Source organism: Eriocheir sinensis, chromosome 13 (genome assembly GCF_024679095.1).
Source record: "Eriocheir sinensis breed Jianghai 21 chromosome 13, ASM2467909v1, whole genome shotgun sequence".
Classification (NCBI taxonomy): Eukaryota; Metazoa; Arthropoda; class Malacostraca; order Decapoda; family Varunidae; genus Eriocheir; species Eriocheir sinensis.
In genome coordinates this window covers 22,623,238-22,649,442 of record NC_066521.1, presented here as the reverse complement: position 1 = coordinate 22,649,442, position 26,205 = coordinate 22,623,238, and the positions used below count along the sequence as shown (strand labels likewise).

The 26,205-nt window shown below is 42.0% G+C and overlaps 2 protein-coding genes and 2 long non-coding RNA genes across 5 annotated transcripts; 2 read left to right on the top strand and 2 right to left on the bottom strand.

The window, feature by feature from the left end:
• Nucleotides 1-235: 235 nt before the first annotated feature.
• Nucleotides 236-2,670, top strand: LOC126998218 (uncharacterized). Its single transcript, XR_007752691.1, has 2 exons — nt 236-367; nt 2,171-2,670. It is a non-coding gene; the product is annotated as an uncharacterized LOC126998218 (long non-coding RNA).
• On the bottom strand, nt 2,583-18,181 carry LOC126998214 (protein regulator of cytokinesis 1-like). Of its 2 annotated transcripts, XM_050859705.1 has the most exons (15): nt 17,741-18,181; nt 14,844-15,012; nt 14,282-14,380; nt 13,773-13,916; nt 13,072-13,185; nt 12,778-12,960; nt 12,264-12,401; nt 11,605-11,752; nt 10,327-10,436; nt 9,750-9,863; nt 9,442-9,600; nt 9,036-9,209; nt 7,944-8,081; nt 7,644-7,717; nt 6,096-6,244 (listed from the first exon to the last, which is right to left on the bottom strand). In XM_050859705.1, coding segments are annotated over exons 1-15 (2,061 nt in total). In that variant the 5' UTR covers nt 18,037-18,181; the 3' UTR covers nt 6,096-6,243. The 2 variants fall into 2 exon arrangements, with proteins under 2 accessions (XP_050715661.1, XP_050715662.1); XM_050859704.1 differs by lacking the exon at nt 7,644-7,717 and having other exon boundaries at nt 2,583-6,244.
• LOC126998215 (uncharacterized) lies at nt 18,182-26,065 on the bottom strand. The gene is made up of 5 exons (XM_050859706.1): nt 26,030-26,065; nt 20,428-20,769; nt 20,072-20,158; nt 19,426-19,673; nt 18,182-19,113 (listed from the first exon to the last, which is right to left on the bottom strand). The coding sequence occupies exons 2-5, from the start codon at nt 20,754-20,756 to the stop codon at nt 19,019-19,021; spliced, it is 759 nt and encodes a 252-aa protein (XP_050715663.1). The 5' UTR covers nt 20,757-20,769; nt 26,030-26,065; the 3' UTR covers nt 18,182-19,018.
• On the top strand, nt 22,950-25,671 carry LOC126998219 (uncharacterized). Its single transcript, XR_007752692.1, has 2 exons — nt 22,950-23,625; nt 24,815-25,671. It is a non-coding gene; the product is annotated as an uncharacterized LOC126998219 (long non-coding RNA).
• Nucleotides 26,066-26,205: the final 140 nt, after the last annotated feature.

The following is a 26,205-nucleotide window of genomic DNA, read 5'->3' as shown; positions in this document are numbered from 1 at the left end:
CTCCGTGGGCAGGTATAGATTGAAGGTAGAATAGGAAGAGGAAGAATAGAGAAGAAACATAAGTACGGGGAAGATAAATGCAATAGGAGTGTATAGGTATATGGTTGTTACAGGTTCGTCAATTATTCTGATGTTCCAAGCACCTCTCTTGCCTATTCTCCCTCCTCTTAACCATCTCCCTCTCGTGCATCCTCCTTAACCCTCTCTCCCCTTCCCCATTCTCCTCCCTCTCCCCTTCCCTCTCCATCTCCCTCCCCCCTCCGGTACCGGCCGCTGCATCCTTTCCTTCTCTCGCTGTCTCTCGTGACGTCCAGACCTCCATCATCAGGCCACTCGCTCCGCCCTTCACTTGGCTGGCCATTCCCGAGTGAGTCGTGTAAATAGACGTTCCAATATGTCACTTCTGAGTAGGTAGGACGTGTTATTTCCCTGTGCAGGTTTTGTATGGATTAGATAATGATGTAGTGTGAAGTGGTATTTGGCTAATCCGATCGCTCGTTCCGCCATTCAAGTTACGTCATTCCTTTGTGTAGTGACTATATAACCATTCCAGGATGTCATTTCCGAGTAGATTGCAGTTATTATTTTCTTTGCAGGGTTTGTATGGGGTAGATATAATGATGTAGTGTGGAGTCGCTCTCGCTTATCATATCACTCGTTCGGTCTTTCACCAGGTTAGCTAATCTTGTGTCGTAGTAAAGCAGTCATTCCAGCATGTCACTCCATTCAGGTACTGGTAAAGTTCAGGACGTATGACTTTTATTTCCTTGTTCAGTTGCTGTATGATGGTTAGGTAATGATTTCGTATGGAAGTGGTGTTATAAGCTCGTTAGGATGGATGGGAAGGGAAGAAAAGGTGACAATAGAAGGAAAGGGAAGAAATGGTAGAAAAGGAAAGGGAAGTTAAAGCAAAGATGGTTAGGATGGATGAGAAGAAAAGGAAAGGTCGCAATAGAAGGAAAGGGAAAGAAATGAAAGGAAGAAATGGTGGCAATAGAAGGAAAGGGAAGAAATGGTAGAAAAGGAAAGGGAAGTAAAAGCAAAGATGGTTAGGATGGAAGGGAAGAAAAGGAAAGGTCGCAATAGAAGGAAAGGGAAAGAAATGAAAGGAAGAAATGGTGGCAATAGAAGGAAAGGGAAAGAAAGGAAGGGAAGAAATGGTGGAAAAGGAAAGAGAAGTAAAAACAAAGGTGGAAATCAGACTTCCCAAACCGAGATTCGAACCAAGACCCGCAGATTCATAGGTAGGCACTGGAACCACTGCACCAAGGAGACTGAAGGGAGATAAAAGCAATAAAAGAATGTAGGAGGAATGGACACACACCAGAAAAGGGAAGGCAGCCAGCGGGACATAAACAAATACTTAACCAGATTCTACCCGACCGTACGGGGAGCGAAACGAGACCCCGGGGGCGTCCATAATTTGTTTACGGGCGAGGTACAATCTTCCGCTACGAATGTAAACCTGGTTAGAGAGAGAGAGAGAGAGAGAGAGAGAGATGGGTGTTGTATTAGCGTTGGTTAGATCGGTACGAGAGAGAGAGAGAGAGAGAGAGAGAGAATTTAGATGGTAAAGTTGAGATTGGTGGTTGTATTAGCGCTGGATTACGTCTCTCTCTCTCTCTCTCTCACTCTCTCTCTCTCTCTCTCTGAAAAAGTTAAATTCGTCAAAAACTAAAAAAAAAAAAATCCTTCCTTGAGAATATTACTTCCCGATATTCCTGATTTATTACACTTTTTACCCCAAACTGATCGATATTACGAGAGAGAGAGAGAGAGAGAGAGAGAGAGAGTGTACTAAAAACTAGGCCTATATACCAAACCCGAATCACTTAGTAAGGAAATATAGACGTCGTGGAGAGACAAAGAAAGTGATAAATAGGCATAAATAGAGAGATAAATGGGAGGAAAGGAGGGAGGATGGAGAAGAAGGGTTGCATAATATAGTGAGGGAGATAATATATGGGAGGAAGAGGACGCAAGGAGGGAGGGAATAGTGAGAGGCTGAAGGGTTTTTATGGGAGATCTGGAGAGGAGGAGGAAACGGAGGAAGAGAATAGAGATATGAATGAGGGCGAGGAGGAGGAGGTGTGGCCGAAGTAATGGTAGTAATATTAATCATACTGTCTGGTAGGTATTAATGGTGACTAATGTTGTATTTCTCCAACAGGGCAACGAGGTGACTCCAGGCTGACCTACGTATAAGACGAGAGTAGATGAGGAGAGGAGGAGGAGAGCAGACAGAAGAGAAGGAATAGAAACAGAAGAACCAAGGAAGAGGTAAAGAAGAGCCGAGATAGAAGAGAAGGAAGAAAAATAGGTCCCCAAGTAGACGAAATTTGAAAAAGGAAGAGGAAAGAAAGATGAGGAGGAGAGCTGAGATGGAAAAACAGAAACAAGAAGAACCAAAGAAGAGGGAGACATTTCCCTTCACCCACCTTATCATGGGATTAAGAAGACTCAGCTGTACCAAGAGACCTTTATTATAGCAGCAACAACAACAGTAGCAGTAGTAATATATATAGTAGTAGTAATAGGAGTGGTAGTAGCAGTCATACACTTTACACATTATGTGATTGATATTCTCTCTCTCTCTCTCTCTCTCTCTCTCTCTCTCTCTCTCTCTCTCTCTCTCTCTCTCTCTCTCTCTCTCTCTCTCTCTCTCTCACACAGGATGTCACCCCACAGTATGTTTACAAACCCCACAGCCACATAGTCAAAATTTTCCAATACAAATCCTGCCTGATCTCACTATGTATAAATACCTATGTATGATTAATGGTGTATCAATAAATGACTTCCATATATACATTATACCTTTCAATATCCTACTGACACAGACGATGTACTTGTAGTCTATTCAATAAGAAAATAAGCATTGCAATCTTGACTGGGTGAAGTGCCAGCCAATCACTATTATGGAATCTTTCACAACTCAAAATAAAGGGAACTAGGGTGAAGCATACAGCAGGAGGCGAGTTGCTTGTCACCTGCCAACGCCACTCCCGTCAGTCAACCCGGGCAAGCCTCCACACACCTGCCCTTCCCGTTCCAAGACCCTCCAAGGATTAATCAACTTGTCCTAGCCGTGAGTTACACGGGCAGCCCCCTTGGTCTCCACTCAGGGTTGTTTCGACATCTGGGAAGCATGCCATGTACCCATATAGCATGCCACAATACAGGAGACCGAGGGGACGCCCACAGAATTCGTAGCTTGAGCAAGCCGATAGATCTTGCCTTGAGGTACTTCAGATGAGAAGGGGCCTGCATGGAGACTTGCCCAGAAGGACCCCTGGACTTGGCGTTGTAGGGTGGGCGAGGCGGCAAGCCCCCCCACTGATTGAATGACTGAATACAGGTAAAATCATAAATTATAACTTATGGATGGAAGCTAGCTGGCTGGCCTCAACTAGATAAAAGACCCACTTCCAAGACTGTTGTGAACTTTGTCTTCCTCATCTTCATCTTCTGGGCTACTTTCTGACTGCAAAGTTCCTTGATCCTTCTTTGCAGGGTTTCCTCGGACTATGTAAGACTCGTCTGTGAATCTAAGGTTGTTACGGTACACATATATACACGCATATAGATAAATATATACACACACACCCTCCCCCTATAAACACTACACCTAAGGCACAAAAAATGTAATATTACAAGACCATGTTCCTCGAGTTCCCCCTGACACTCCCCCAGGCTCAGGAATACCTTCTATTATAAATACAGAGGACAGACAACCATGGCTGGGTAAAGTTAGTGACTGGGGACTTGAACTTCCCATTTACCAAGTCAACAAAACGTATGAACAATGCCTACTAGACGCTGCTCCGACAAAAGAAAACGAACAAGAGGGCAAAAGAGAGGTAGTAATTCATGAGTTAAAAGTAAAGGGCATTAATCAAAGTCTCATAATGAAATAGAAAACAATACTTTATCCTTAAACATTTGTATAAAAACTCTACGAAAAGAGGTACAAATATTATGCAACATTCTCATGATTGGAGGCTTTTTACAAATGCCTCAGAGGAAGGAATCCACAAGTCATACACTTCACAAAGCATCGAGAGAACCTTGTGACCGACGTTCCATAAAAGATCTGCAACTACTGATTAAAATGAAGAGGAGGAAGGTAAGTATTGGCTCAGCAAGGAACACATTACTCCTACAGCATAAAATAAATGAGAAAAACCACCTGAAAAAAAAAACTATTAGCTACCTAAGTAACAAAACATTTTAAGCTTTTCATCAAGGAACAGCTTTAAAAAAATGAGAAATAAAAAATGAAAATAAAAATGAAGTTGCTATCAACCTAAGTAAAAAAATCAGCTTTTCTCACCTAACAGACAGTCCGTAAAAAAGAAAAAATGTTATGGTGATGAAATGAAAACGCTTATGATGTCCAGCTTAAATCAACAAAGGATACTATATACAGGGTTAAATATTATGCTTCTTTGTTAAGCCTGAAGCCGCCCTTCGGAATAACCTAACCCTAAGCTATACAAAGGTAACTAACGGAGTGATTGGCAGTATATACAAATAGGTTAATACATCATTGCCAAGAGATATATACATGTATTTATAAGATCCAGCCTGAGGAACCTAATTATTATTGTACTTGTTGATTCATTACCTTACTGTAAAAAAATGTAGAGGACTCAAACAAAATTAGTCAGCCATTTTGAGCCAAGTAGTGAGGCATCTTGAATCTGCTTAATATGAAAGTTAGGTAATTCAGGGACAAACTGGATATTATTAGACTTATTAGCTACTGTGACCCTTGATGTGAAACGTGAAATCCAAGGAATGACGAAGAATGCACGAAAGGAAGATTAAAAGGTGTACAGAAGTGGATTATTGGAATACAAAGGAGGAAATAATAAAAAACAAGGTGCATAAAAAATTTAAACTAAAATAAATCACTTGTGTACGACTAAGGGAATGATAAGAACACACACGTTTGGCCAAGCATGCGTGACGGAGTTCAGTAAAAAAATGTAAGTCTACGTATTAAAAAGGTTATCAATAGCGGGTTCTAATGAAGGAAGTGAATGCTCCCTTAAAAGTATGAAATAAAAGCATAAAAAATCAGAGCCAGTGAATGAAATGTGGTAACTCAAACCTTAAAACGACAATTAATCGGAATTATCGCCACACCTTGACTGGGAGGAAACATATTTAAATTAAAGCTGAATTATTACACTTTTACTGCTGTGCTTAACGATAATTGAGAAAAAAAACAGCCCAGGTTCTTGCAGGGGAGACATAACAAGCACCAGGAAGATGTTTTTTTCCAACAACCAAAAGCAAAAGACTTGTTCAAACATATCCTGCTCCCAACACCAACGCCACCACCACTTTAGTTCTAAGGAAAAAGGCAGGCTAGGAATGTTTCTAAGGGCGGGAGCATATACAAGCAGCAGTTTAACATTCAGGGAGGTCTAGTGTTATGTAGCTCCAGTGAATATTTAAGGGAAGACTGTATTGACTTTCATGACTGGGTAGAATGCATACCAACCAGCTCCTCACCTCTGAAGAGACTCAGAAGAGGACGCTAATTATCAAGGAGGTTAATAATCAAGGTCAGTCAAAATGTTCTGGAGTATGAAGTGGAATATTACCCTTCTCCTAACTGAGTGGCATGCAAACTAGACACCTCACATCTCAAGAGACTCAGGTAAGAAAGTATCAGTTAACTCGAAATTTCTCTGGAGTGTGAAAAGGAGTATTAACTCTCTCCTGACAGGGTGGAATGTGCACCAATTGTCTCCTCACCTCTCAAGAGACTCAGATAAGAAAGCAATTAATCAGGTAACTTAAAGTCTGTTCTGGAGTATGAAGAGCAGTATTAATTCTCTGCTGTCCATTTCCTCACCGGATAAGTCTCTCAGATAAGAAAGCTAACCTTACTCCAGCGCGTAGGAGTGGCGGTGGTGGTGGTATTAGTGGCGGTCATGTTCGTACCAGGGGTCAGCTGCATCCTGGACCTGTGCGGGGACCTGAAGGCGGCGGAGAGACCTGGCGAGGCTGCGGTGATGTTCCTCTTGGCTCTCGTCTGCGTCCTTGAGGTGTTGAGGCGCGGGGAGCGGCGTGGGGCAGCCCGGGGGAGGGTCCTGGGCGTCCTGGGGAGTCCCTGGGGTGCCCGCCTAGGGGAGACGCGCTTGGTAGTGTTGGGTCCTGGGGTTCGGCTGATCCCGTAGATGGCGGAGCTGCGGATGTTCTCGCGACGGCTACGCAGGTGGATGGTGTTCTGTTTGGGGGGGAGAGAGGGAGGGAGGGAAGGAGGGAGAGGTGCATAGGGTTAACAGTATTATTTATTTGTTTGGTTGGTTGGCTATTTATGCTATGGTGAAAAGTGTATTTTATCATTTATTTAAAGTGTAGGGTAAACAGTATTACTTCTTTATATATCTGCCTTTAGTTTAGTTGATTACCTTTATGAAGTAGAGAAGTGTATGGGGTCAAAATTATTTAACTTATCCAAAACTATTTATTTATTCTAAGAGGGAGAGCACATGGGATTCATTTACTTCACTATTCCTTTGATTGTTTGTGCTACAGAGTTAAGTCAACAGTACATACTTGGATATTAGTTACTCCCATTAATCACCATCTTTTCTACACACTTTTTCCCAGTTAAAAATTGGAGTACAGAATAATAAAAAAACAAATTACACAAACCCAGTACAAAATAACAAACAGATAAACCCAGTAAGAAAAACAGGAACAGGAGGAGGAGGAGGAGACCAAAGATTTTTTTAACGTATCGCTGTGACGCCAGAATGCTTTCTTGGTGGGGTCTGGTGGTCAGCCCCAGCCCGTTGTGGTGCAGGCAAGTGTTTATAATGGCACCATCTTGCTTGGCTCATAGCATGTGGATAGTCTTTGGCCACTCGGCAATGACTGAAAAATTGCCAGCTTGTTGTCATGGTGGGCAGGACACGAACCTGCATCCTCCTGGACGTTGCATACACACTGACCTCTCAGCCACTGCCTTCCTTAACCCAGTAGCAGCGACGGGCCAAATTTGTGGCTTTACCATGTACCGGCGACGGGCCAAATTTTTGCCATGATATAAACCCCCCAAAATAGATGACGCATAAACGGATCACAAATGTGTTGGTTTGTGATAATTTTTTCTCATTTTCCTCGCTTAGAGGGGCCTTTAACCCGGTAGCAGCGACGGGCCAAATTTGTGCCATGATTTAACCCCAAAAAACTAGATGATACATAAACTGATCACAAATGCTTCAATATATATTATGAATTGGTTTGTGTGAGTGATGATTTTTTCTCATTTTTCTCACTTAGAGGGACCATTAAGAAACATGATCCCTGCTGCTACCGGGTTAAGAAACATGATCCCCGCAGCTACCAGGTTAATAATAATATAAAGATTCGAGATTCAAACCTAATGCAAAGCAAACTCTGGCATCGAGCCAAAGCAAGAGTTCTTATCCATGTCTTGAGCAATTACAGTAAGAACTGAATCAGACTCAGCAATACATACAATCAAAAAGGACTACAAGGTGCAAGATTGGCTAGGTGCAAGACTAAGGTATCTCCCTCACACCCCATCTTCCCCAAACACCAACTAAGCTTCTATCCCAGCCATTCGCTTCCCTTCTCTTCCACTACAAGACACTGACCACATTCTTCTGGGCTTCCTGGGCTGAGGAAACCGCCAATCAAAGGTATTCAGGAGGTGGGAGCACTTTGAACGCTAACAGACAGAGAAAATAGCAGTGAATCTTATTGTGATCACCACCTTGTCGGACAAAGAATATGATAAAGAAAAATTGTCGCTCAAATATAATTCACTCACGAGGAAAGAAGGGTGTGAATGTTAACGCTGACACAGAGAAAATAACAAGTGAATCTTAAACAAACATAAACAAACAAAAAACAAAACAAATTAAACAACAAAAAAAAATAAAAATACAACTTACCGAGAAGACCGAGTACGTGGAGATATCCTGGGACGCCTGCGACGAGGCCGTGCTGCCGTTCTTCTCAACAGTGTTTTGTCGCTGCGTCTTCTGGTTCTTCTCCCTCAGGATGCCTCGGCCTCCCAAGTGTTGTGGCGTCTGTGGGGAAAGGGAACAGACTTTGAAGGGCATGACCTACCCACCATTGCCAGATTATCGTCCTCAGAGCATAATATTTACCGGTTTTCGACGCCTAACTATTGCCATGTTAGCCGTTTTTGTTAGCTGTTTTTAAGTGTTTTTGTTTAAGGCGCGAACTATTTGTACTTTTTTTTTCGCTCGCCCGCTGTAATCTGCCAGCTTCTCGCCGCTTCAGGAGCAATCCGGTGTAGCAGGCTTGTTGAATCAGCACCGTTCCCATGGCAAGGAGCACCTCCTAAGCATAACCTCTACACTGACGTGCTAATAAACATCCTTTGACGAGGCTGTGCCATGGCGTTGCGACATACATTCACACATTCACATGTACATTATAAAATACACATTACAGCCAAGAAACATCAGGAATTAACTATTTTAACAATAAATATAAATGAATCTAGTTATTGGGGCCCAGGAGACAGTTAATGGGGTCGAAAATAGGCAAATATGAAAGGATGAGCAGGACAACCTGACAATGCTGGACCTATCTCTGTCTTCCTGAGTATATGTGTTTAAATGGGGGAGACACTGAGCTTGCTTGAACACTGATGCTTTGGATAGTAATTTGAGTAACTAGCAGGCAAACTTTGCTAAGTATAACTGGTGCTGTGTGTGTGTGTGTGTGTGTGTGTACGATATAAACAAGCAAACATATATAAAGGTAGTGAAGAAAAACAAGGAATAAATAAGGATAAATCATAAAATAAGGAATAAATAAAGAATAGATCAAATGTAAGAGAATTCAAATGTAAGAGTGTAGGCTGAAATGTAAGAGAAAATGACAATGGCAAGGCAAAGACAGCCATTATAAATAAAAAAATCTGCCTGCCCCACTAATCGGCTGAGGTTGGCATTATAGGCAACACCTAAAAAAAAGAACAAAAAGAACAAAAAAGAAAAGAAAAAACTTACTGTGCACATGGAGGACAGTGAGGAGGGTTCAGGGGAAGAGTTCTCCTGCACGCGGCGCTGCTTGGCCCACTTCCTGGTGCCGCTCTCCCCTGTCAGCTGCCTCTTCACGCTTCCGGTGCGAGGTCTGCTGCCCGATCGCGTCTCGTGGAGCAGTTCCTTTGTACGCACTGATTGCTGTAACCCAGAAAATACTATATTGTCCGCTTCAGAGCTCTTATTGCATGCATGTTTGGTATTTTGTTCCTTTGTATGCACTGATTGCTGTAACCCAGAAAATACTATACTGTCCTGTTTCAAGGCTTTTATTGCATGCATGTTTGGTATTTTGTTCGCCTAATCTAGCTTTTGAGGGTTCCAGTAATTGAACGGGAGTTGCCTAAAATATAAGCCATCAGCAGAGGCTTACCCGTTCCTTCTTCTCCTGCTCCCTCTGGTCATGGTAGCGGTGCCAGTGGTCCAGGATGTAGCTGGCCACCTCTTGCCCCTTCACCAAGAACGGCTGGCTATTGGCATCCTCGTACTCCTTGGCCAGATCCTCCACCTCTTTCTCCACTCGGGGCAACTCCTGCAACACAAGGTAAGGTAAGGTAAGGTGAGGTGAAGTTAGGGCAGGCAGAAGGAAGGAAAAGCAAAGTAGGAAGAAAAAGGAGCGAGAGATGAAGAGAAGATGTCAGCCCCTAAGAATATGCCAAAAGATGAGGAGCCTATACTTACAGCCTTCACCCTCCTCCTCTCCTTCTCCTCCTGCAGCAGCGCACAGCCACGGTTCCCGAAGAGCCTGTTCGGGTTGTTGGAGCGTTCCTCGAGGTCGAGATGTTTCCGCCAGAGCTAGAAAAGTAAAAGAGTTATTACACTGAGGTCGTTGGTGGTCAAAATGTCACTTGTGCCTTTCTCAAACGAAGGGGTAGTAAAGATGATGATGAAAAAGTAGAAGGAGAAGAAAAAGAAATTGATAAAGAGGAAATAGCAAAAGAAGAAACAGAAAAAGAAGAATTAGAAGAAAAAATTAGATAGAGGAAAAAACAGAGGAAATAGAAAAAGAAGAAAAATAAGATAAAGAGGAAACAAAAAAAGAAAAATTAGAAGAGGAAGAAGAACCAGCAAAAGAAGAAGACAAAGAACAACAACAACAATATACTGTGAAAATACATTAACACCAAGAAAATACACCAAAAAAATATAATAGCAAGAACATGACATTTTTCTGGGTGTTCCAAAATTCACAACACAACCAAAACCAGATTAAAGAAAAGAGCTAAAATATTTAAGGCCAACCCCCAACCCTTCCTACCTTGTGCCAGTGGTCGAGGGTGGTGAAGAGCTTCTTGTTTTCCTGGTGGTGCTTCTTCAGCCTCTCTACCTCATCCTGGTGGGCCTCAAAGACCTCCTCACTGTGTTCCTCTGAGGTGAAGAGAAAAAAGGTAAAGGCTAAGCATGTATGTAATTCAGAATGTACAGTAGACCCTATTTTTAAAGCAACAAATACCCAAGAAATTCAAGCCAAAAGGAGGTGTTATTTTAGGGAGGTTTATCTATTTGGGACTGGTGGGACTTAAAGCGTGAATATTAAGAAATGTATCATTATCATCATCATTTCGTTTAACGTCCATTTTCACTCTTCCAAAGCGGTTGGACGCTTTATGGCTCTCCTCCATTCTACTCTGTCTTCTGCCTGATGCTCATTCAATCCCATCAATGCCAAGTCTTCCTGTATACACCTCCACGTTATCCTAGGTCTAGCAACTGGTCTCCTTCCTTCTACCTCCATCTCTCCAAAACTCCCAGTACTGTATCTTCCCTTGCTCTGTGTATGTGCTTATAATATTAAAACCCCCATGTATTTTCATCACCATCACCAGTAAACTAACAAATCTACACTGAACAAGGTGGATAAATAGAATAGACAAAACATTGGCATTATCTCACTTTTTTTTACAGTGAGAGGAAAGCCAAAAAAGATCTCATGCTAGATTTACTAAGAGAAAAAAGGCATTGCACAAAAATAAAATAACCAAAACAGGACAGAGGAAGCATCAAGACAAAACATTACGTGGTAGCATTTCCACACCCTTGTTACAGTGAGAGGGAGGAAGTAAAAAACATCCCTCAACATGCAAGATTTACTACAAAAGAAGGCATTGTAATAGCAGGACCAAAACAAGATAGGGAAGAAGAGTAGACAAGAGTGGCAATATTTCACTTTACTTTTTGGAGACGGAGGAAGAAAAAGATCTCTCAACATACTAGACGGACTAAGAAAAAGGAATGGTAAAAACAATCCCACCTGCACAGTATGGGGCAAACCAAAACAAGACAGAAGTAGAGTAGACAAAACAATGGCAATATTTCACTTTACTTTTTGGAGACAGAGGAAGAAAAAGATCTCTCAACATACTAGACGGACTAAGAATAAGAATGGTAAAAACAATCCCACCAACCAAAGCAAGACCAAAGTAGAGTAGACAAAACAACAGCAATATTTCACTTTACTTTTTGGAGACGAAGAAAGAAAAAGGTCTCTCAACATACTAGACTGACTAAGAAAAAGGAATGGTAAAAACAATCCCACCTGCGCAGTATGGGGCGAACGCTTCCCTCTCACACTCCCCAATGTAGCACTTCTCCCACATCTGCTCCAGCTCTTGTCTCAGTTGGTTGATGAAGAGCTCCATGTTCTCCCTCTTGGCCTCCTCCAGTCTGTCCAACTCCATTTGTAGCTGAAAAAAAAGCAATGAAGAACAATAACTAAACTGCTTAAAATACAATACAAATGAGAATGTGAGGAGAGCAGGAGTGGGGAAGAGGTCAGTGGTGAAAGGGATAGGTCAAGTTATGTGGGGTTAAAGCAGAAATGGATAGGTCAAGTTATGGGCGTCAAAACAGAAATGGATAGGTCAAATTATGGGGGTCAAGACAGAAAGCTAGGTCAAGTTATGGAGGTCAAAACAGAGAGCTAGGTCAAGTTATGGAGGTCAAAACAGAAAGAGCTAGGTCAAGTTATGGAGGTCAAAACAGAGAGGATTAGTTAGGTTAAGTTATGGAGGTCAAAACAGAAAGCATTCCGTCAAGTTATGGAGGTCAAAAGAGAATGGGCTAGGTCAAGTTGTGGTGGTCAAAACAGAAAGGGTTAGGTCAAGTTGTGGAGGTCAAAAGAGTATGTAAGGGTTAGTTAGGTCAAGTTATGGGGGTCAAAACAGAAGGGGTTAGGTCAAGGTACACAGGATTCACCTTGAAGAGGGCGGATGGGGTGTGGCCAGCAAGCGACGCCAGGAGTCTATCCCGTTCACCTGGGTCATGGCCGAGGCGATCACTCAGCTGCCGGATCTGCTCCTGTAGCTTCATGGCGTCCCTCTTGTTGTCCTCCACCTGCAGCCATAGACAAAAAGTGAGGCTGCATCATCAACTGTAATTAGTCTACGGTACTACTTCACCATTCCTTCCCTGGCAAAGGTTTATCTAAGGTCATACTCTTGAACATTTCACCTCCCAAGCACACACATTTGACAAGACTTTCATAGGAGTTTCGGGCATTTCCAGGGTAGTTTTTTTCACCTCACTCACCCCCTTCTCTCTCTCTCTCCTCATTTCCTCTCTACCTCACACACTTTCCTCATACTAATTTCCTCTCTGTCTTATTTAACCTCTCCTCATATACCTCATTCCACCTCTTGTTTCACCCTCTTCTCACTCTCCTCTCTATCACTCACACTTCTAATAGGTACTCTCTCTCTCTCCTACTCACCCTTTTCTCATACTCTTCATTCAGCACTTTGAGGCGCCTGAGGTTGTCCCTGGATAGCACGAACAGATCCTCGAGGCCCGTCACCACCGAGCACTCAAAGGAGCTGGTTGGCGGCTGCTCCAGCTCCTGCAGAAGCCGCTCCAGGTTGTTTTTCAGGCGGAGGAAGTTCTTGTTCCTGTCGATCTGTGAAGGATGGGTGAAGGTTGTTAGGTGTGATTTCTTTCTTATTTTCCTTTATTTGATTTTATATTGTTTGTTTTTATCATTCACCTTCATATGACAACTAACACTAACCTTTTCCTGCTCCAATGTATCGACTACGCGCTTCAGGTCCTGGACAGACTCTTTGCTGGGGATGGCCTTCTTCTCCATCATACTGAGGTCCTCCTTTAGACACTCGCACAGCTCCTGGAAACGTATGTGAGAGATAACTTGTATTACTCTGCATCAGGGAACTTCTTTTGACTATAGGGTTAAGGAAAAAAGAACTTGCCTATAATTTTGACCCTCTTGATGCTGGGAAAGTGTGTTATTATATTGCTCTGAATCAAGGGACAATTTTGGACTATGCAACTGCCTCTAAAGTTACTGGTTCCTCAAGAGACTTACAAATATCCTAGGGAAGTGTGTGATATTACTTGCATTACTCTGACCGAAGGGACATGTTTGGACTATGGAACTGCCTCTGATGTTATTGATACCTCTACATTCACAAAGATCCCGGGAAACCATGTGAAATAACTTGCATTGCTCTGAATCAAGGAACATGTTTGCACTATTGACTTAAAAGGGAAGAATGGAATGGTCCTTGACTTCCTTCCTTTACTGCAAAAAATAATATTTAATAGAATAAATAATAAATAAGATATGTAATACAGTAAATAGATAGTGGCTGAGAATACAGTCCTAACTAATCTCCTTTGTGACCTTTGGAAATATGTATTGTGTCTGAGAGAAAAAATAATAAACAAATAAAGTCGTCAGTCATCCCTCACCTGTTCCCTGGCTCTCAGCTCCTCCAGGTCCTTTCGCCGCGCCTTCACCTCCTTCTCCATCTCTGTCACGGACTTCCGCAGGTAACGCTCCAGCTCCATCAGTGACAGGTGCTCCTCAGGCTCAGATAGGTTAGCACTCAACTCCTGCAGGTGGGAGGGAGATGTATTTTTTGTTTTTTCTTATAGTATAGGAAGCAGCACAAAGACAAATTTACAAGGAAACAAAAAGCCCAAGAAGCACTGTCCCATATTATAAAAGAGAGTAAAGTGGAGTGGCCGAAAGAGAGGTCAATTTCGGGTGGAGAGGTGTCTTAAGTCTCCTCTCTTGATATGGTAAAGGTAAAGTTGGGGGTATATGGTATAACTAGGCATGGCAAGATACCTAACAGATACGTACTAATAAATTTAAGTTCTATCTCCCCAACATGCCAAAAAAGAGAAAATTGAAGACTCCTACTGTACTGTACTGTAAAAAAACTAATGTAATGTTCAGTCCTGAGGCATCGTACCTTGTTGAGATGGTAAAACCTTGATCCATTATCCTCAATACTCTTCACCAACGTCTTCATAAGGCTCCTCTCTCCCTCGACCATGTCCGTCATGAGGCTCTGGAAAAAGGGCAAGACTTTAACATTAATTCCTGGCAACTACCAATGGCAGATCTTTGCACTATCTACAATATTATGAAATTAAACTTTATTATTGAAACAGCAACATAAAATCAATATTCGATGTTAATACTTGCACATAAAATAACACAATGACATGTACCTAGTTGTAAGGGATGTGGGAGACAAGACTTTAAGTACAGGATATGAATACCATGACTTATGTAGGTGTATGACAGTGAATAACAGATGAAAAATGAATAAATAGAATAGTAAATAATATAGATAAGACGGATAGATAGTGTCTGAGAGTACAGGCCCAACTAGTCTCCTATGTGGCCTTTGAAAATATGTATTGCAAGTCTCAAAAAAAAATTCAGGTAGGCAAGTAAAATTGTGAGCATATGTTATAACTACTCATTGCCTTAGTGCTTAGCTTTGTCACATTCCTTCCAAAACCCACCTTGACATGCTCCACCATCTTGTGCTGTCTGTGTTGGCAGACATCCTCATTGAAGCCGATCTCCGTCCACAGCGACTGTAGATGACCGGCCGCCTCACTGACCACCTCGTTGATCTTCCCTAGTGTGGCCTCCATGGCGACGCTGATCCACTGACTGCTTGCTGGGGTGCTGAAGGGGAGGAGAAATGGGGTGAGGTGATGTAGAGGGGTGTAGAGTGTTACCGTAAAACGGGGTAATTTGGGACGCCTGAATCAATTATGTAAGTGATTAATTAGAAAATTCCAAATCCTTAAAACCTTTACTTTAGGACCTGTAGAGGGTAGGGTTAAAAATTCCCTAAAATTTTATAAAAAGTAAAAATTTAAATGTCCTTCCACATTCTGCCCTTTAAATGTCAACCTTTACACCCACCCTCTGCATGAAGGAAACACTAGTTCTTCTACACGATTTGTTGTACAGATGCAGACCAGAAACTTAGAGGCCAGAATCCTTGTCCTATGAGGTAAGTTTGCAGACGGATCTGAGCTGAACGAATTTTGTGAAAAATGCTACACAACAGACACGGGGTAATTTGGGACGGGATGATGTAAAAGCGCTTTTCTTGGATTTTTTAGTATATTTAGCCCCTTGACGTTGTGTTATATAGACAAATGAAGAGGAAGTGGTACAAAGTTCTCACAGACTGGAAGCTGATCCTAGGGAGGAAATTACCCTACCCAAGCAACATTTCCCTCACTTGTTGAGCAATTTACTAGACTAACTGGGAGATGTGACAGATCTTGTAAAATGTGCATTCAAAGGATCTGGGATTTTTCCAATAGATACAGACAAGATCATAAGAAAAATATCCAACAAAGAACCATCAGTCCTACAGACAAGAGAACATGTTTCTGACCTGGTGTTGGAGAGACTTAAAACAATTAGAGAAACAGACCTCCAGTCCCCAGTGCAAAGAAAAGGTGATTACTTGAGAAAAACTCAGTTACACAAGACAGTGCAAGGCTTTGTAGCCTTCAAGTATCCAGAGAACAGAGACAAATATGAAACCAGCTACAATGACATTGTGCTTAAATTAGAGAAACCAATGATTAATAATGGTATTCTCTCATTCAAAGACTGTTTTGGCATATTGCTGATGCATTAATTTGGTTTTGGTATGTACTTTTTTTCTAAAGTTGTGATATATATTAATTTTGTCTGTGAAGGTCATTTTTGTTATGTTTTTCCATTATACTGCTAGCCGTCCCAATATACCCCAAAGTAAGGGGTAATTCAGGACAGGCATTAAAAAATTTGAGAAAAATAGGAAAAAGATTCCTTTTATTTTGAAAAGCTTTGGCAGCTTAGCTAGCCTTATATTCTGCAATCCAAACCAATAAAATGTTTATTTTCATATATATTTTTCGTTCATAATCCCAAAATTACCAAAAAGTTGTCCCAAATTACCCCGTTTTATGGTACGTGTTCATGTTATTGACTGGTGACCTAATGACATCCTCATCCTTGTTTGCATATTTTTGGTGAACGGATTAAGGATGTTTCTAGTATTCATTTGTTGAGAGTCACTCTTGATTCTAAAATGACAGTTGAGAAGCACATCCGTTCCATGTCTTCCACTATTGCACAGATGACACTCACTTCGTTAAGTGATTCAAAATATTTGCTTGTGACTCAACTCAAAATAATTTCTTACCTGGATGACCTTTCCCTATGAGCCATGCTTGAGTATACCGTCAGGCAAAGAACCGAAAGGTCTCACATAAGACCTTTACTAGAGTTTGGGTCAACAGTTTGGAACACTGGATACCTGGGTGACCTGCGGCTGCTGGAGTCAGTGCAGCGCCGCTGGACCAAACACATAGATGGCCTGGCTGAACTAGGTTATGCTGATTGTCTCAAGGCTCTTAACCAATACTCTGTACAAGGCAGACTTTTGAGAGCAGACCTCATTAAATGTTGGAAAATCTTTCATAATCAGTGTGCCATTTCTCTGCCTGATCTATTTACTATCTCCCCAGTCACTACTACCAGAGGCCACAGATTCAAATTAGCCAAACCACACACCTCTGCTGAGTGTAGACACAGATTCTTCAGTGTTAGGTGCATTGATCACTGGAACTCCCTCCCAGACAGCGTTGTTAGCGCTGGCACAATCCAGGTATTTAAATGGGGCCTTCACCTCTCCCTTGAACAGTCACTGTTCTCATACACGGAATAATTACCTGCCTCTGTTAAAACTCATCCCATTATTAACATTGTTCTGTAACAAACTCATATCTATACACCATGCTTAACACCTAGCTGCACATGGCACACAATTCCGCCCATTATTTTTGTACAAATCATAATGTCCTTAATTGAACTGATGGGCTGGCGTGCCAGCAGTTGCGGGCTATCCTTCTACGTACCGCCAATATGTGAACCATGATTGTAAGTTGGGGTAGCCAACCAGGTGAGTAAACCAACCAATGCACCAGCCTATCCAAGCTCATCAAACAACAGAACATGATCCAATGAGACATAGGCTGGAAAGTGCATTGGGAATTCATTTCATATGGTCAGGGATAATGGTCGTAAGCCCTCTGCACAGGTGACGAAAGCAGCAGCCTTTGGGAACTTAAATGTTGGGCATAATTACAAGAACACCCCCACTACACTACACCACCTCAACACCACTACACCACCTCAACACCACTACACCACCTCAACACAACACCCCCTCAACACAACACCACCTGCCTCCTGGACCAAGAGATGATGCCCAGCTATACAACTAGTACAGTCCCTCCTCCCTGGTACGCCCCAGCATATAGTTTGGTCCCCGTACACCAGACAAGACACAGACATTAGCAACGGAAACCTCATCAACGGTAAACGGAAGGGAAGCAATAATCACCTGTCTGCTATGGAGGTTGACGTGAACTCCGCTAAAATCCACTCTGGCGTCCGTTCCCTTGGCTCACACACCTCCTCCTTGGCATCGGTGTGGCGAGAAGATATTCCTGCACACGGGGAGACAACACACACGGGATACACGGGCGGCCAGGGCGAGAAAGACGGTAAAAAGGCATAAGATTGACCGCGGCGTCCAGACACTCCATTCAAAACACTGGTTCTTGGGGTGGCGGGGCGGCGAGAAATAAGTCCTGACCTCCCCTTGTGAAATAAGTCGCGTTGATGGCTACTGCGCATGCGTGCTATTCTCCCATCCTCTTTATTTTAGCTTTTATTTGTCCCCTTGAGCTCTGAAAAGATGTATTATAGATCAAAATGGATTCTTCAAACTTTTCTAACAATGTTTTATGGTCGGAATATACAGGAAAAGTAGACAAGTTGATCTCACTCGCCGCATGAGCCATTTTGCCGTTTATTTCTCCCCTTAAGCTCTAAAAACGGTAATACTAAGTAAATATTATTCATACAAACCCTTTACAGTGCTTTAGAGTCAAAACATACAGGAAAAGTAGACAAATTATATCCATCTCCGCGAATTATTTCTCAGCTAAACGATAGAAGGTCGACATGCGCATTACACTCCATTCTCTTGTATATCCTATATATAAACCTTAACAAAAGTATACTAGATGGCCCTTTGTACCTTAACATTCCGCCTTTTTGTGAGGTAATACGTGAATAGCTGATGTTATACTGGAAATGGCTGTTAACTTCCTTTGGGGTGGGGCAGGATTTGGGCGGGATGGAGGGCATTGAATTTAAACCTTTCTAGTCAGCATGAAGGGGTACCAGGATAATACAATGATCAAATGGGTTGTTTTGTACTAAGGTTTACTAAATGACTTCTTAATAACTACTGGTATGAGTGTTAATTAGGTTTTGGGGTAAGTCTTGGTACGAGGTGACGTCATAGGCTTGGTATTTCACTCGTGACTATGCAATTTAGCTTTTTCTATTTGCATATTTCACTATAGGAAGGGCAACAAAGGTATTTATGATGGTTTCTTTTAGTTACATCCATTATATTCTTCTGTTAGCGCGTATGTTTTCTATTTCAACAGTGTCTTTGCAATATGTTAGATCCTCAATCATCGTATTTCAGTATAGGTAGAGTAGTAACAAAGGTATTTATGATGGTTTATTTTAGTTACATCCAATATATTCTTCTGTTAGCGCCTGTGTGTGTGTGTGTGTGTGTGTGTGTGTGTGACCTCTTAATTTATATGTTCCTTCTCCTTCCCTTGAGAAATTCAGACCAGCTGAGGTAACCATCCTTGTTCAGGTCATTGTTCTCGAGCACGCCGTCCACGAGGTCTGAAAAGAGATAGACAAATAAATAAATAAGTTAATAATGACGATAATGAAAGAAGAATTTGATTTATGGTGTGAAGATGGTGGTGATGGTGGTAGTAGTAGTAGTAGTAGTAGTAGTAGGAGGAGGAGGAGGAAGAGGAGGGAAGGAAGGAGGGAAAGAAAGAAGAAAGGAAGGAAGGAACAAAAAATGAGAGGAAAAGAGAAAATAATAGAAAACAGAGGAAGGAAGAAGACGAAGAGGAAAAGGAGAAGGAGGAGGAGAGTAGTAGTAGTAGTAGTAGTAGTAGTAGTAGTAGTAGTAGTAGTAGTTACCGATATAAAACTTCCACTCCTCCTCCCACTTCTTGTATCGGTAATTCCTCACAACCCTCTTCTCCTCCTCGCTCAGGCCCTTCAGTTCCTCCTCCTGGCTCTTCTTCTTCTCTTCTCCTCCTCCTCTTCCTCCTTCATCCCCCTTCTCTCCTTCCCCCTCCTCCTCCTCATCCTCGTCAACGATGTGTCCCAGCGCCGCCAGCAACTCCAGACCATCGAGCAAGAAGTTGTTATCGAAGTCATGCATTCTGAAAGGGTAGTAGGATGCGCGTGGTCTTAGTGCTCATCTCCGTCACGTTAGACTTTTTTCGCATGTAGTGGGTGAGAATTGTTTCTTTTTTTCTTTTTTAAAGGGTCTGTATCTGTCTGTCTGTCTGTCTCATTTTGCGTATGTTTTATCTTTTTTTCCGTCTTTATAATCTGTTGTCTGTATGTCTGTATGTCTGTATGTAAATATGTATGTATGTGTATCTCTCTCTCTCTCTCTCTCTCTCTCTCTCTCTCTCTCTCTCTCTCTCTCTCTCTCTCTCTCTCTCTCTCTCTCTCTCTCTCTCTCTCTCTCTCTCTCTCTCTCTCTCTCTCTTCAATTTCCTCTATTAAAAGTCATATCACACTCAGGTAATAACAGGTATGTCCGAGTATTTACCTGAAGTAGTGAAAGTCCAGCTCCTTTTCAGACATCTCTTGCACCTTTTCCAGATTCAGGTATTCAGGTAACTCTTCCTTCAGGTGCCTGGCGAAAAGGAAGCAAAGGTATGGTATCGGTTTCCCACTATACGACTATTTTACGAGGCCACGGAGAAGATAAACTGGGCTTTCATGGGTCATTTCAGCGTTCAAGATGCAGAGGTCGTGTAAAGCTATCACTAAGAACACAAAACAGTCATGATAACCCAAGCAACAACTTCCACGAGAGCAGTGAACCTTATATTCGCGGCTTAATGACAAGGGCGCCGCAAAATCACTGACGAGAAGCTTTCCAAATACAGGCTAAATACTTACTCCCTATCGTGGAATATCTCATTATCCTTCAGGAGCTCCGGGTTCGTCCACTCTTCCCTTGGCAGGCGTTTGGGGTCTTGTCTGTTCTCAATCCTCTCCATCGTTGTGGGCGGCCGTTTGGGGTTGGGGTGATGGTGCTTATGGCCCGTTCCGTGGTTGTGTTTCCTCATGTGATTATGGGAGCCCGGCCCTGAGCCTGGGTGGTACTGCGGGGTGTTGGCCTGAACAGCTCCTGAAGGCACCGTCAGGCAAGGGAGGAGGAGGATGAGGAGAGAGGCAGCGACGGTGGAAGTAGTGGTGGTCCATGTTAGAAGTTGTTGGGTCTTCATTCTTACGTTGATTCTGAGGATGAAAAAGAAGGAGAGATAGTTAGTTAGATATAGATAAATAGATAGATAGATAGATAGATAGAAAGCGAACAAAAGATATAAACACAGAAGGAAAGAAGGCTAGAAGAGAGGAAGAAGAGGAGAAAAAAGAGGAAAAGAGAGAGAGAGAGAGAGAGAGAGAGAGAAAGTTTGCATTCTTTCTCCCCTCTCTCTCTCTCTCTCTCTCTCTAAGACAATGAACAGTTATGAGAACCCAAGCAGATGTTTAGCGAGGAGGAAGGAAGAGGAGGAGGAGGAGTAGGAGGAGGAGGAGGAGAGAAAGAAAGGAAGGAGGGAGGTAATGAAAGGAGAGACGAAAAGAAACAGATAACGAAGAGGGAGAAAAAACAGAGAAAGAAGGAAGAATGACGAGAGAAGGAATCTGAAGAAGAAAGATAGAGGAAGAGAAGGAGGGAGAGGAGGAAGGAATGCAGGAAAGGAGGGAAAGAAAGACAAGAAGAATAAGAGGAAGAGGAGAATGAAAGAGAAGGCACGGAAGAAAGAAAAACAGAGAAGAAAACGAAGATAAAGTATAGACAGAAGTAAAGAAGGAAAAAACAAAGGAAGAAGAAGAGAAGAAGAAAGGAAAGGTAAAGAATAGGAGGGAAAGCGAAAGAAAGGAAGACACAGAGAAGAGAAAACGAGAAGAAAAACAAAAGAACAGAGAAAGAAGAAGAGAATAAAGGAAGAAGAATAGGAAGAAGGAATCGAGAAACACGTTAACCCAGTGACTCATGACCGTTCAAACTTCCCTCTCCCTCCCTCCCTCCCTTCCTTTCCCTTCCTCCCTCTCCCTCCCTCCCTTCCAACCCTCTCTCACCCTCTCTCTCTCCCTGTGCAACCTTCCGCCAAGCACTGCGTCATGACCTTCGCCCTCGCCCCCCGTCACCTATATAGTTATTGAGTGTCCTTTTGTCCTGATTTCTAGTGCAAGAGTTTCCTGTCTCCGTTCTTTCATTTCCGGGAGAAGGAATTCATAGGGGAGAAAAATAAAGGAAAAGCAAGAAGGAAGAAATGACGGTAATTTAAAAGAAGGAAAAGGAAAAAAAGGAAGAAAGAGAAGAATAAAGATGGTAAGGAATGTAGAGAAGGAGGAAAAGAAGAGATGGATAGATAGATAGATAGATAGATAGATAGATAGCGGTAGATAAATAGATAGAGGGAAAAGTAGAAATGAGAGAGAATGAAGATGAGAGGAAGAAGAAGAGAGAGAGAGAGAGAGAGAGAGCTCACTTCCGTGTTCTCTATCTCACCTTCCCTTTGGCGACAGAGTTCACGTAAACAACAACGTAAACAACAAGAACAGTAGTAGTAGTAGTAGTACTAGTAGTAGTAGTAGTAACAGTAGTAATAGTAAAGGTAATAGTGACAACCCCCCCACCCCCCCCTCTCTCTCTCTCTCTCTCTCTCTCTCTCTCTCTCTCTCTCTCTCTGGCAGATGTGGAATAAATTATGCAAAGTTGCGGTGAAAAAAATGTAGTTAATTCTGTGTTGCATTTGTTGTTGTTGTTGTTGTTCTTGTTGTTGTTGTTTTATACTACTACTACTACTACTACTACTACTAGTACTACTACTACTGCTACAGTTAAAGACTATTGACCTTAAAAATATATATAAAAAAATACAAAAAATGAGTAAATAAATAAGTGAAAATATTCCCCTCCAGTCATATACGTTAGAGGAGGAGGAGGAGGAAGAAGAGGGGGAAGAGGAGGAGGTTATTCTTGCAGTTGTTGTTTTTTGTTGTTGATGTTGTTTCTTGTTATTTTCCCGGAAGTGATAAACAAACCAATAAATTATCTTGACATGCATTTCTGTGTGTGTGTGTGTGTGTGTGTGTGTGTGTGTGTGTGTGTGTGTGTAGAGTATGATCATGACACAATTCAAATTCCTCCTCCTCCTCCTCCTCTCTTATATATCATCATCTCATATTTCACACGATCATATAACCACTAAAGTCATCCGTTACACACACACACACACACACATACCCTACTTTTTTTTTTTTTTAGATTCTTCCACCACTGACATATTTGTGGGGGGAGGAGAGAGAGGAGGGAGGGGAATATTACCACTCACCCCCCTCTTCCCCTTCCCCAACCACCACCACCACCACCGCCACCACCTCCTCTGGTCACATAACGGTACCTTAGGAAATAGCAGCTTGCGGTGGTGAGATTTCGTAGTTAGGAGGAAGGTTTCGTTTGAGGCGGACGTGGAATCTAACCCTCTCTGTCACCACCACCACCACCACTACTGTAACGCCACAAGAGGAAGTTGAAGTCATCGATCAATCCTAAGAAACGCATTGCAACCACCATCACTAACACCACAAGAACAGTCGAAGTCACCGATCACCTTCAAAAATCCTATTTCCACAACCCACAATGAAGATCCTACACTCTACATCACTCGTCCTCGTCCTGGTCCTCATCCTCAAAGCCTACGGGAGTGAGGAAGTGCAGAGTAACCTCCCACGTAATCATCTTGGAAGCCCAGTCAAGGAACAAGAAACTGATAGGGCCTTAGCGAATCCCCCAACAACCCGAGCCACGACCTATTCATCCCTTCTCACACTGAACGTCTCCAACACCATCGTCGTGGCTCTCTTAGCTGCAGCCGGAGCCTTCTACTACGGCGGGGTCCCCTTCTTCAGCATCAGGAGGTCCCTCACTGGCCTCTGGGACCGCTGGGACTCCGGGTTCTCCGATGCGTGGCAGTCTGGGCTCACGGGACTTTGGGACTCGGGACTTCGCGATGCCATTCAAGCCCTAACGCCCGTGGTCCAAGAGGCTCTCCGAGTGTACAGCGAGAGGCATTCTTAGCCAGTGTGAGTGTGTTTGTGTTGTTTGTAGGTGTGGGTGTGAGTGGGTGGAAGACAGATAGATAGATAAATAAAGAGAGAGAGAGAGAGAGAGAGAGAGAGAGAGAGAGAGTGTGTAGGAGTAAGAAGGAAAAGGAAAGGAGGTGAAAAAAAAGACAGATAAGAAAGACTAGAAGGGAAGGATGAGAAAGAGGGTGACATAGATGGATAGAGAAAAAGATAGATAGATAGATAGAGAGAAAATCTTGGGAGTGTTTTAAGATCTAGTGAGAGAGAAGGAGAAAGAAAGAGGGAGAGAAGGATAGAGAAGAAAGAGAAGAAAGAGGAGGAGGAGGAGGAGGAGGAGAAAGAAAAGAGAAGAAAAAGGAATGAAGCAAGGAAATAAAAAGAAAGAAAGAAAAGTTGAAGGAAGAGTAGGAAGGATGTTAATAATAATAATAATAATAATAATAATAATAATAGTAATAATAATAATAATAACGATAAAAAATAATAAAATGAAGCTCGCGGAAAAAGAAAAATTCGAATACATTATAAAGAAAATAAGTAAAAGAAAAATAAATAGAAATAAAAGAAAAAGAAAAAAAAGCGAATGTGATGCAAATCTTTTCACCTTAATCTTATGTCGATTTATTTTCTTTCTTTTTCCTTCTTCTTTTTCTTTTCCATATAACAACATACGGCGTGTACCTGAATGCTAATATATGTAATGGGGAGAGAGAGAGAGAGAGAGAGAGAGATGCTTCATATGATTTTCTCTTCAAAGACTCTCTCTCTCTCTCTCTCTCTCTCTCTCTCTCTCTCTCTCTCTCTCTCTCTCTCTCTCTCTCTCTTGCCTCAGGTCACGGGAGGAAGGCGGTACCTGTTTTATTTTTATTTTTTATTTTTTACTTTTTTTTATACGAGTGTCTTCCCCTCGTAACGGTTTGGTGGTGGTGGTGGTGGTGGTGTGTGTGTGTGTGTGTGTGTGTGTGTGTGTTGGTTTGCGGTTATGATAATGATGGGAGTGGTGATGGTGGCGGTGGTGGTGGTGATGGTGGTCAGTCTGCTTATAACCGTAAGAATTATTATCATGGGAAGTGTTACAAGCCTTCCTACTATTACTACTACTACTACTACTATTACTACTACTACTATCCTCCTTATCATCATCATCATTCCATCTAACACATTCACTCTTTTTCTTATATTACAGGTGAGATACAGTGGCACTCGATCTACAGAAATGGCACTACATGACAGCCCGGGCCATACCTATATGTGGTTCGAATCTTTATTGAAGCTACTGAGTACCTTTCAAGCACTTATCTGATATCATGTGGCATTGTAACCCTTTTTCGTGTGTCTTAAGAGGAGAATTCTAATCCTATGTAGCTCTCCGTAATGTTGATTTACTCGATATGATTGTTATTTGTGTTGTTATATTTGTAGGTTATTAACGGGCTTTATCGTTTTATTGTTTGTTGAGGTATACGATTTTGTTATGTAAGAATATAATGAATATATAGTAAGATTACAATAGTAAGTGAATATATTTGTGAATGAAGCTAAATTTGCACCTTATCAACAGTCTCTCTATATAATTTTGTTAATTAAGGAATACGAGTTGTTATTTGAGGGTAGGATGAATAATAACAATAACAATATGTTGATAGGAGGATATTATTAGTTAGGTGATTATTGATGTGTTAAATTTGCACCTTATCTATCTATATCTTTAGGAATAAGTGTTTTATTTAGTTAGTTTAGAATCATATGTGGCATTCCTTTGTCTAATCTTATTATTAGTTAGTGAGAGCACACACACACACACACACACACACACACACACACACACACATGATAGCACTGGGAACACGCATATGGTGGAATCTATTGCCTGATCAACACTAAGATAACTACATACACGCACTACATAACACTACACAGGGAATGGTTTCGAATACTATCATAACGAAATGGTCGGAGATCTGAATCCCTTTGATATTATTTATGTATGGTACGATTCCCTTTACTGCAACTACAAATAAAACGGTTTTCATTATTGCTAAATGGATTTTTTTTGTAGTGAGGTCAAATACACGGTTATATAAGGTCAGGTAAAGTATGGGGGGGGGGGGGGTATGATATAACGGCTCGTGACCTTAGTGCGCATTTTCGTATCATTGACCCTTGAGCCAATGATGGGTAGGACGTGAATACTTAATAATCTATCATCATCATCATATCATAGTCAGAAAGCAAATGGTACGGAGATGAACACTGAGGTAATGAGCATCTATACAGCATCCCAGCTTCACCCTCATATATAGAGTCTTTAGTATGTTATTCTCTTTTTCTATTCCCTCTTTCTCTCTCTCTGTTGTTGTTGTTGAATATACTAAAGAGAAAGGAGAGAGGCACTGCTTACCTTAACAAGAGCTGGGCAGTGAATGGGAAAGACAGAAACAGACAGACAGATGGTAATGGGAAAACAGGTGACGGAGTGAGGTAAGGTTCCCATGATTTTTGTTTTAGGTTACGTATTAAAAGTCTCTCTCTCTCTCTCTCTCTCTCTCTCTCTCTCTCTCTCTCTCTCTCTCTCTC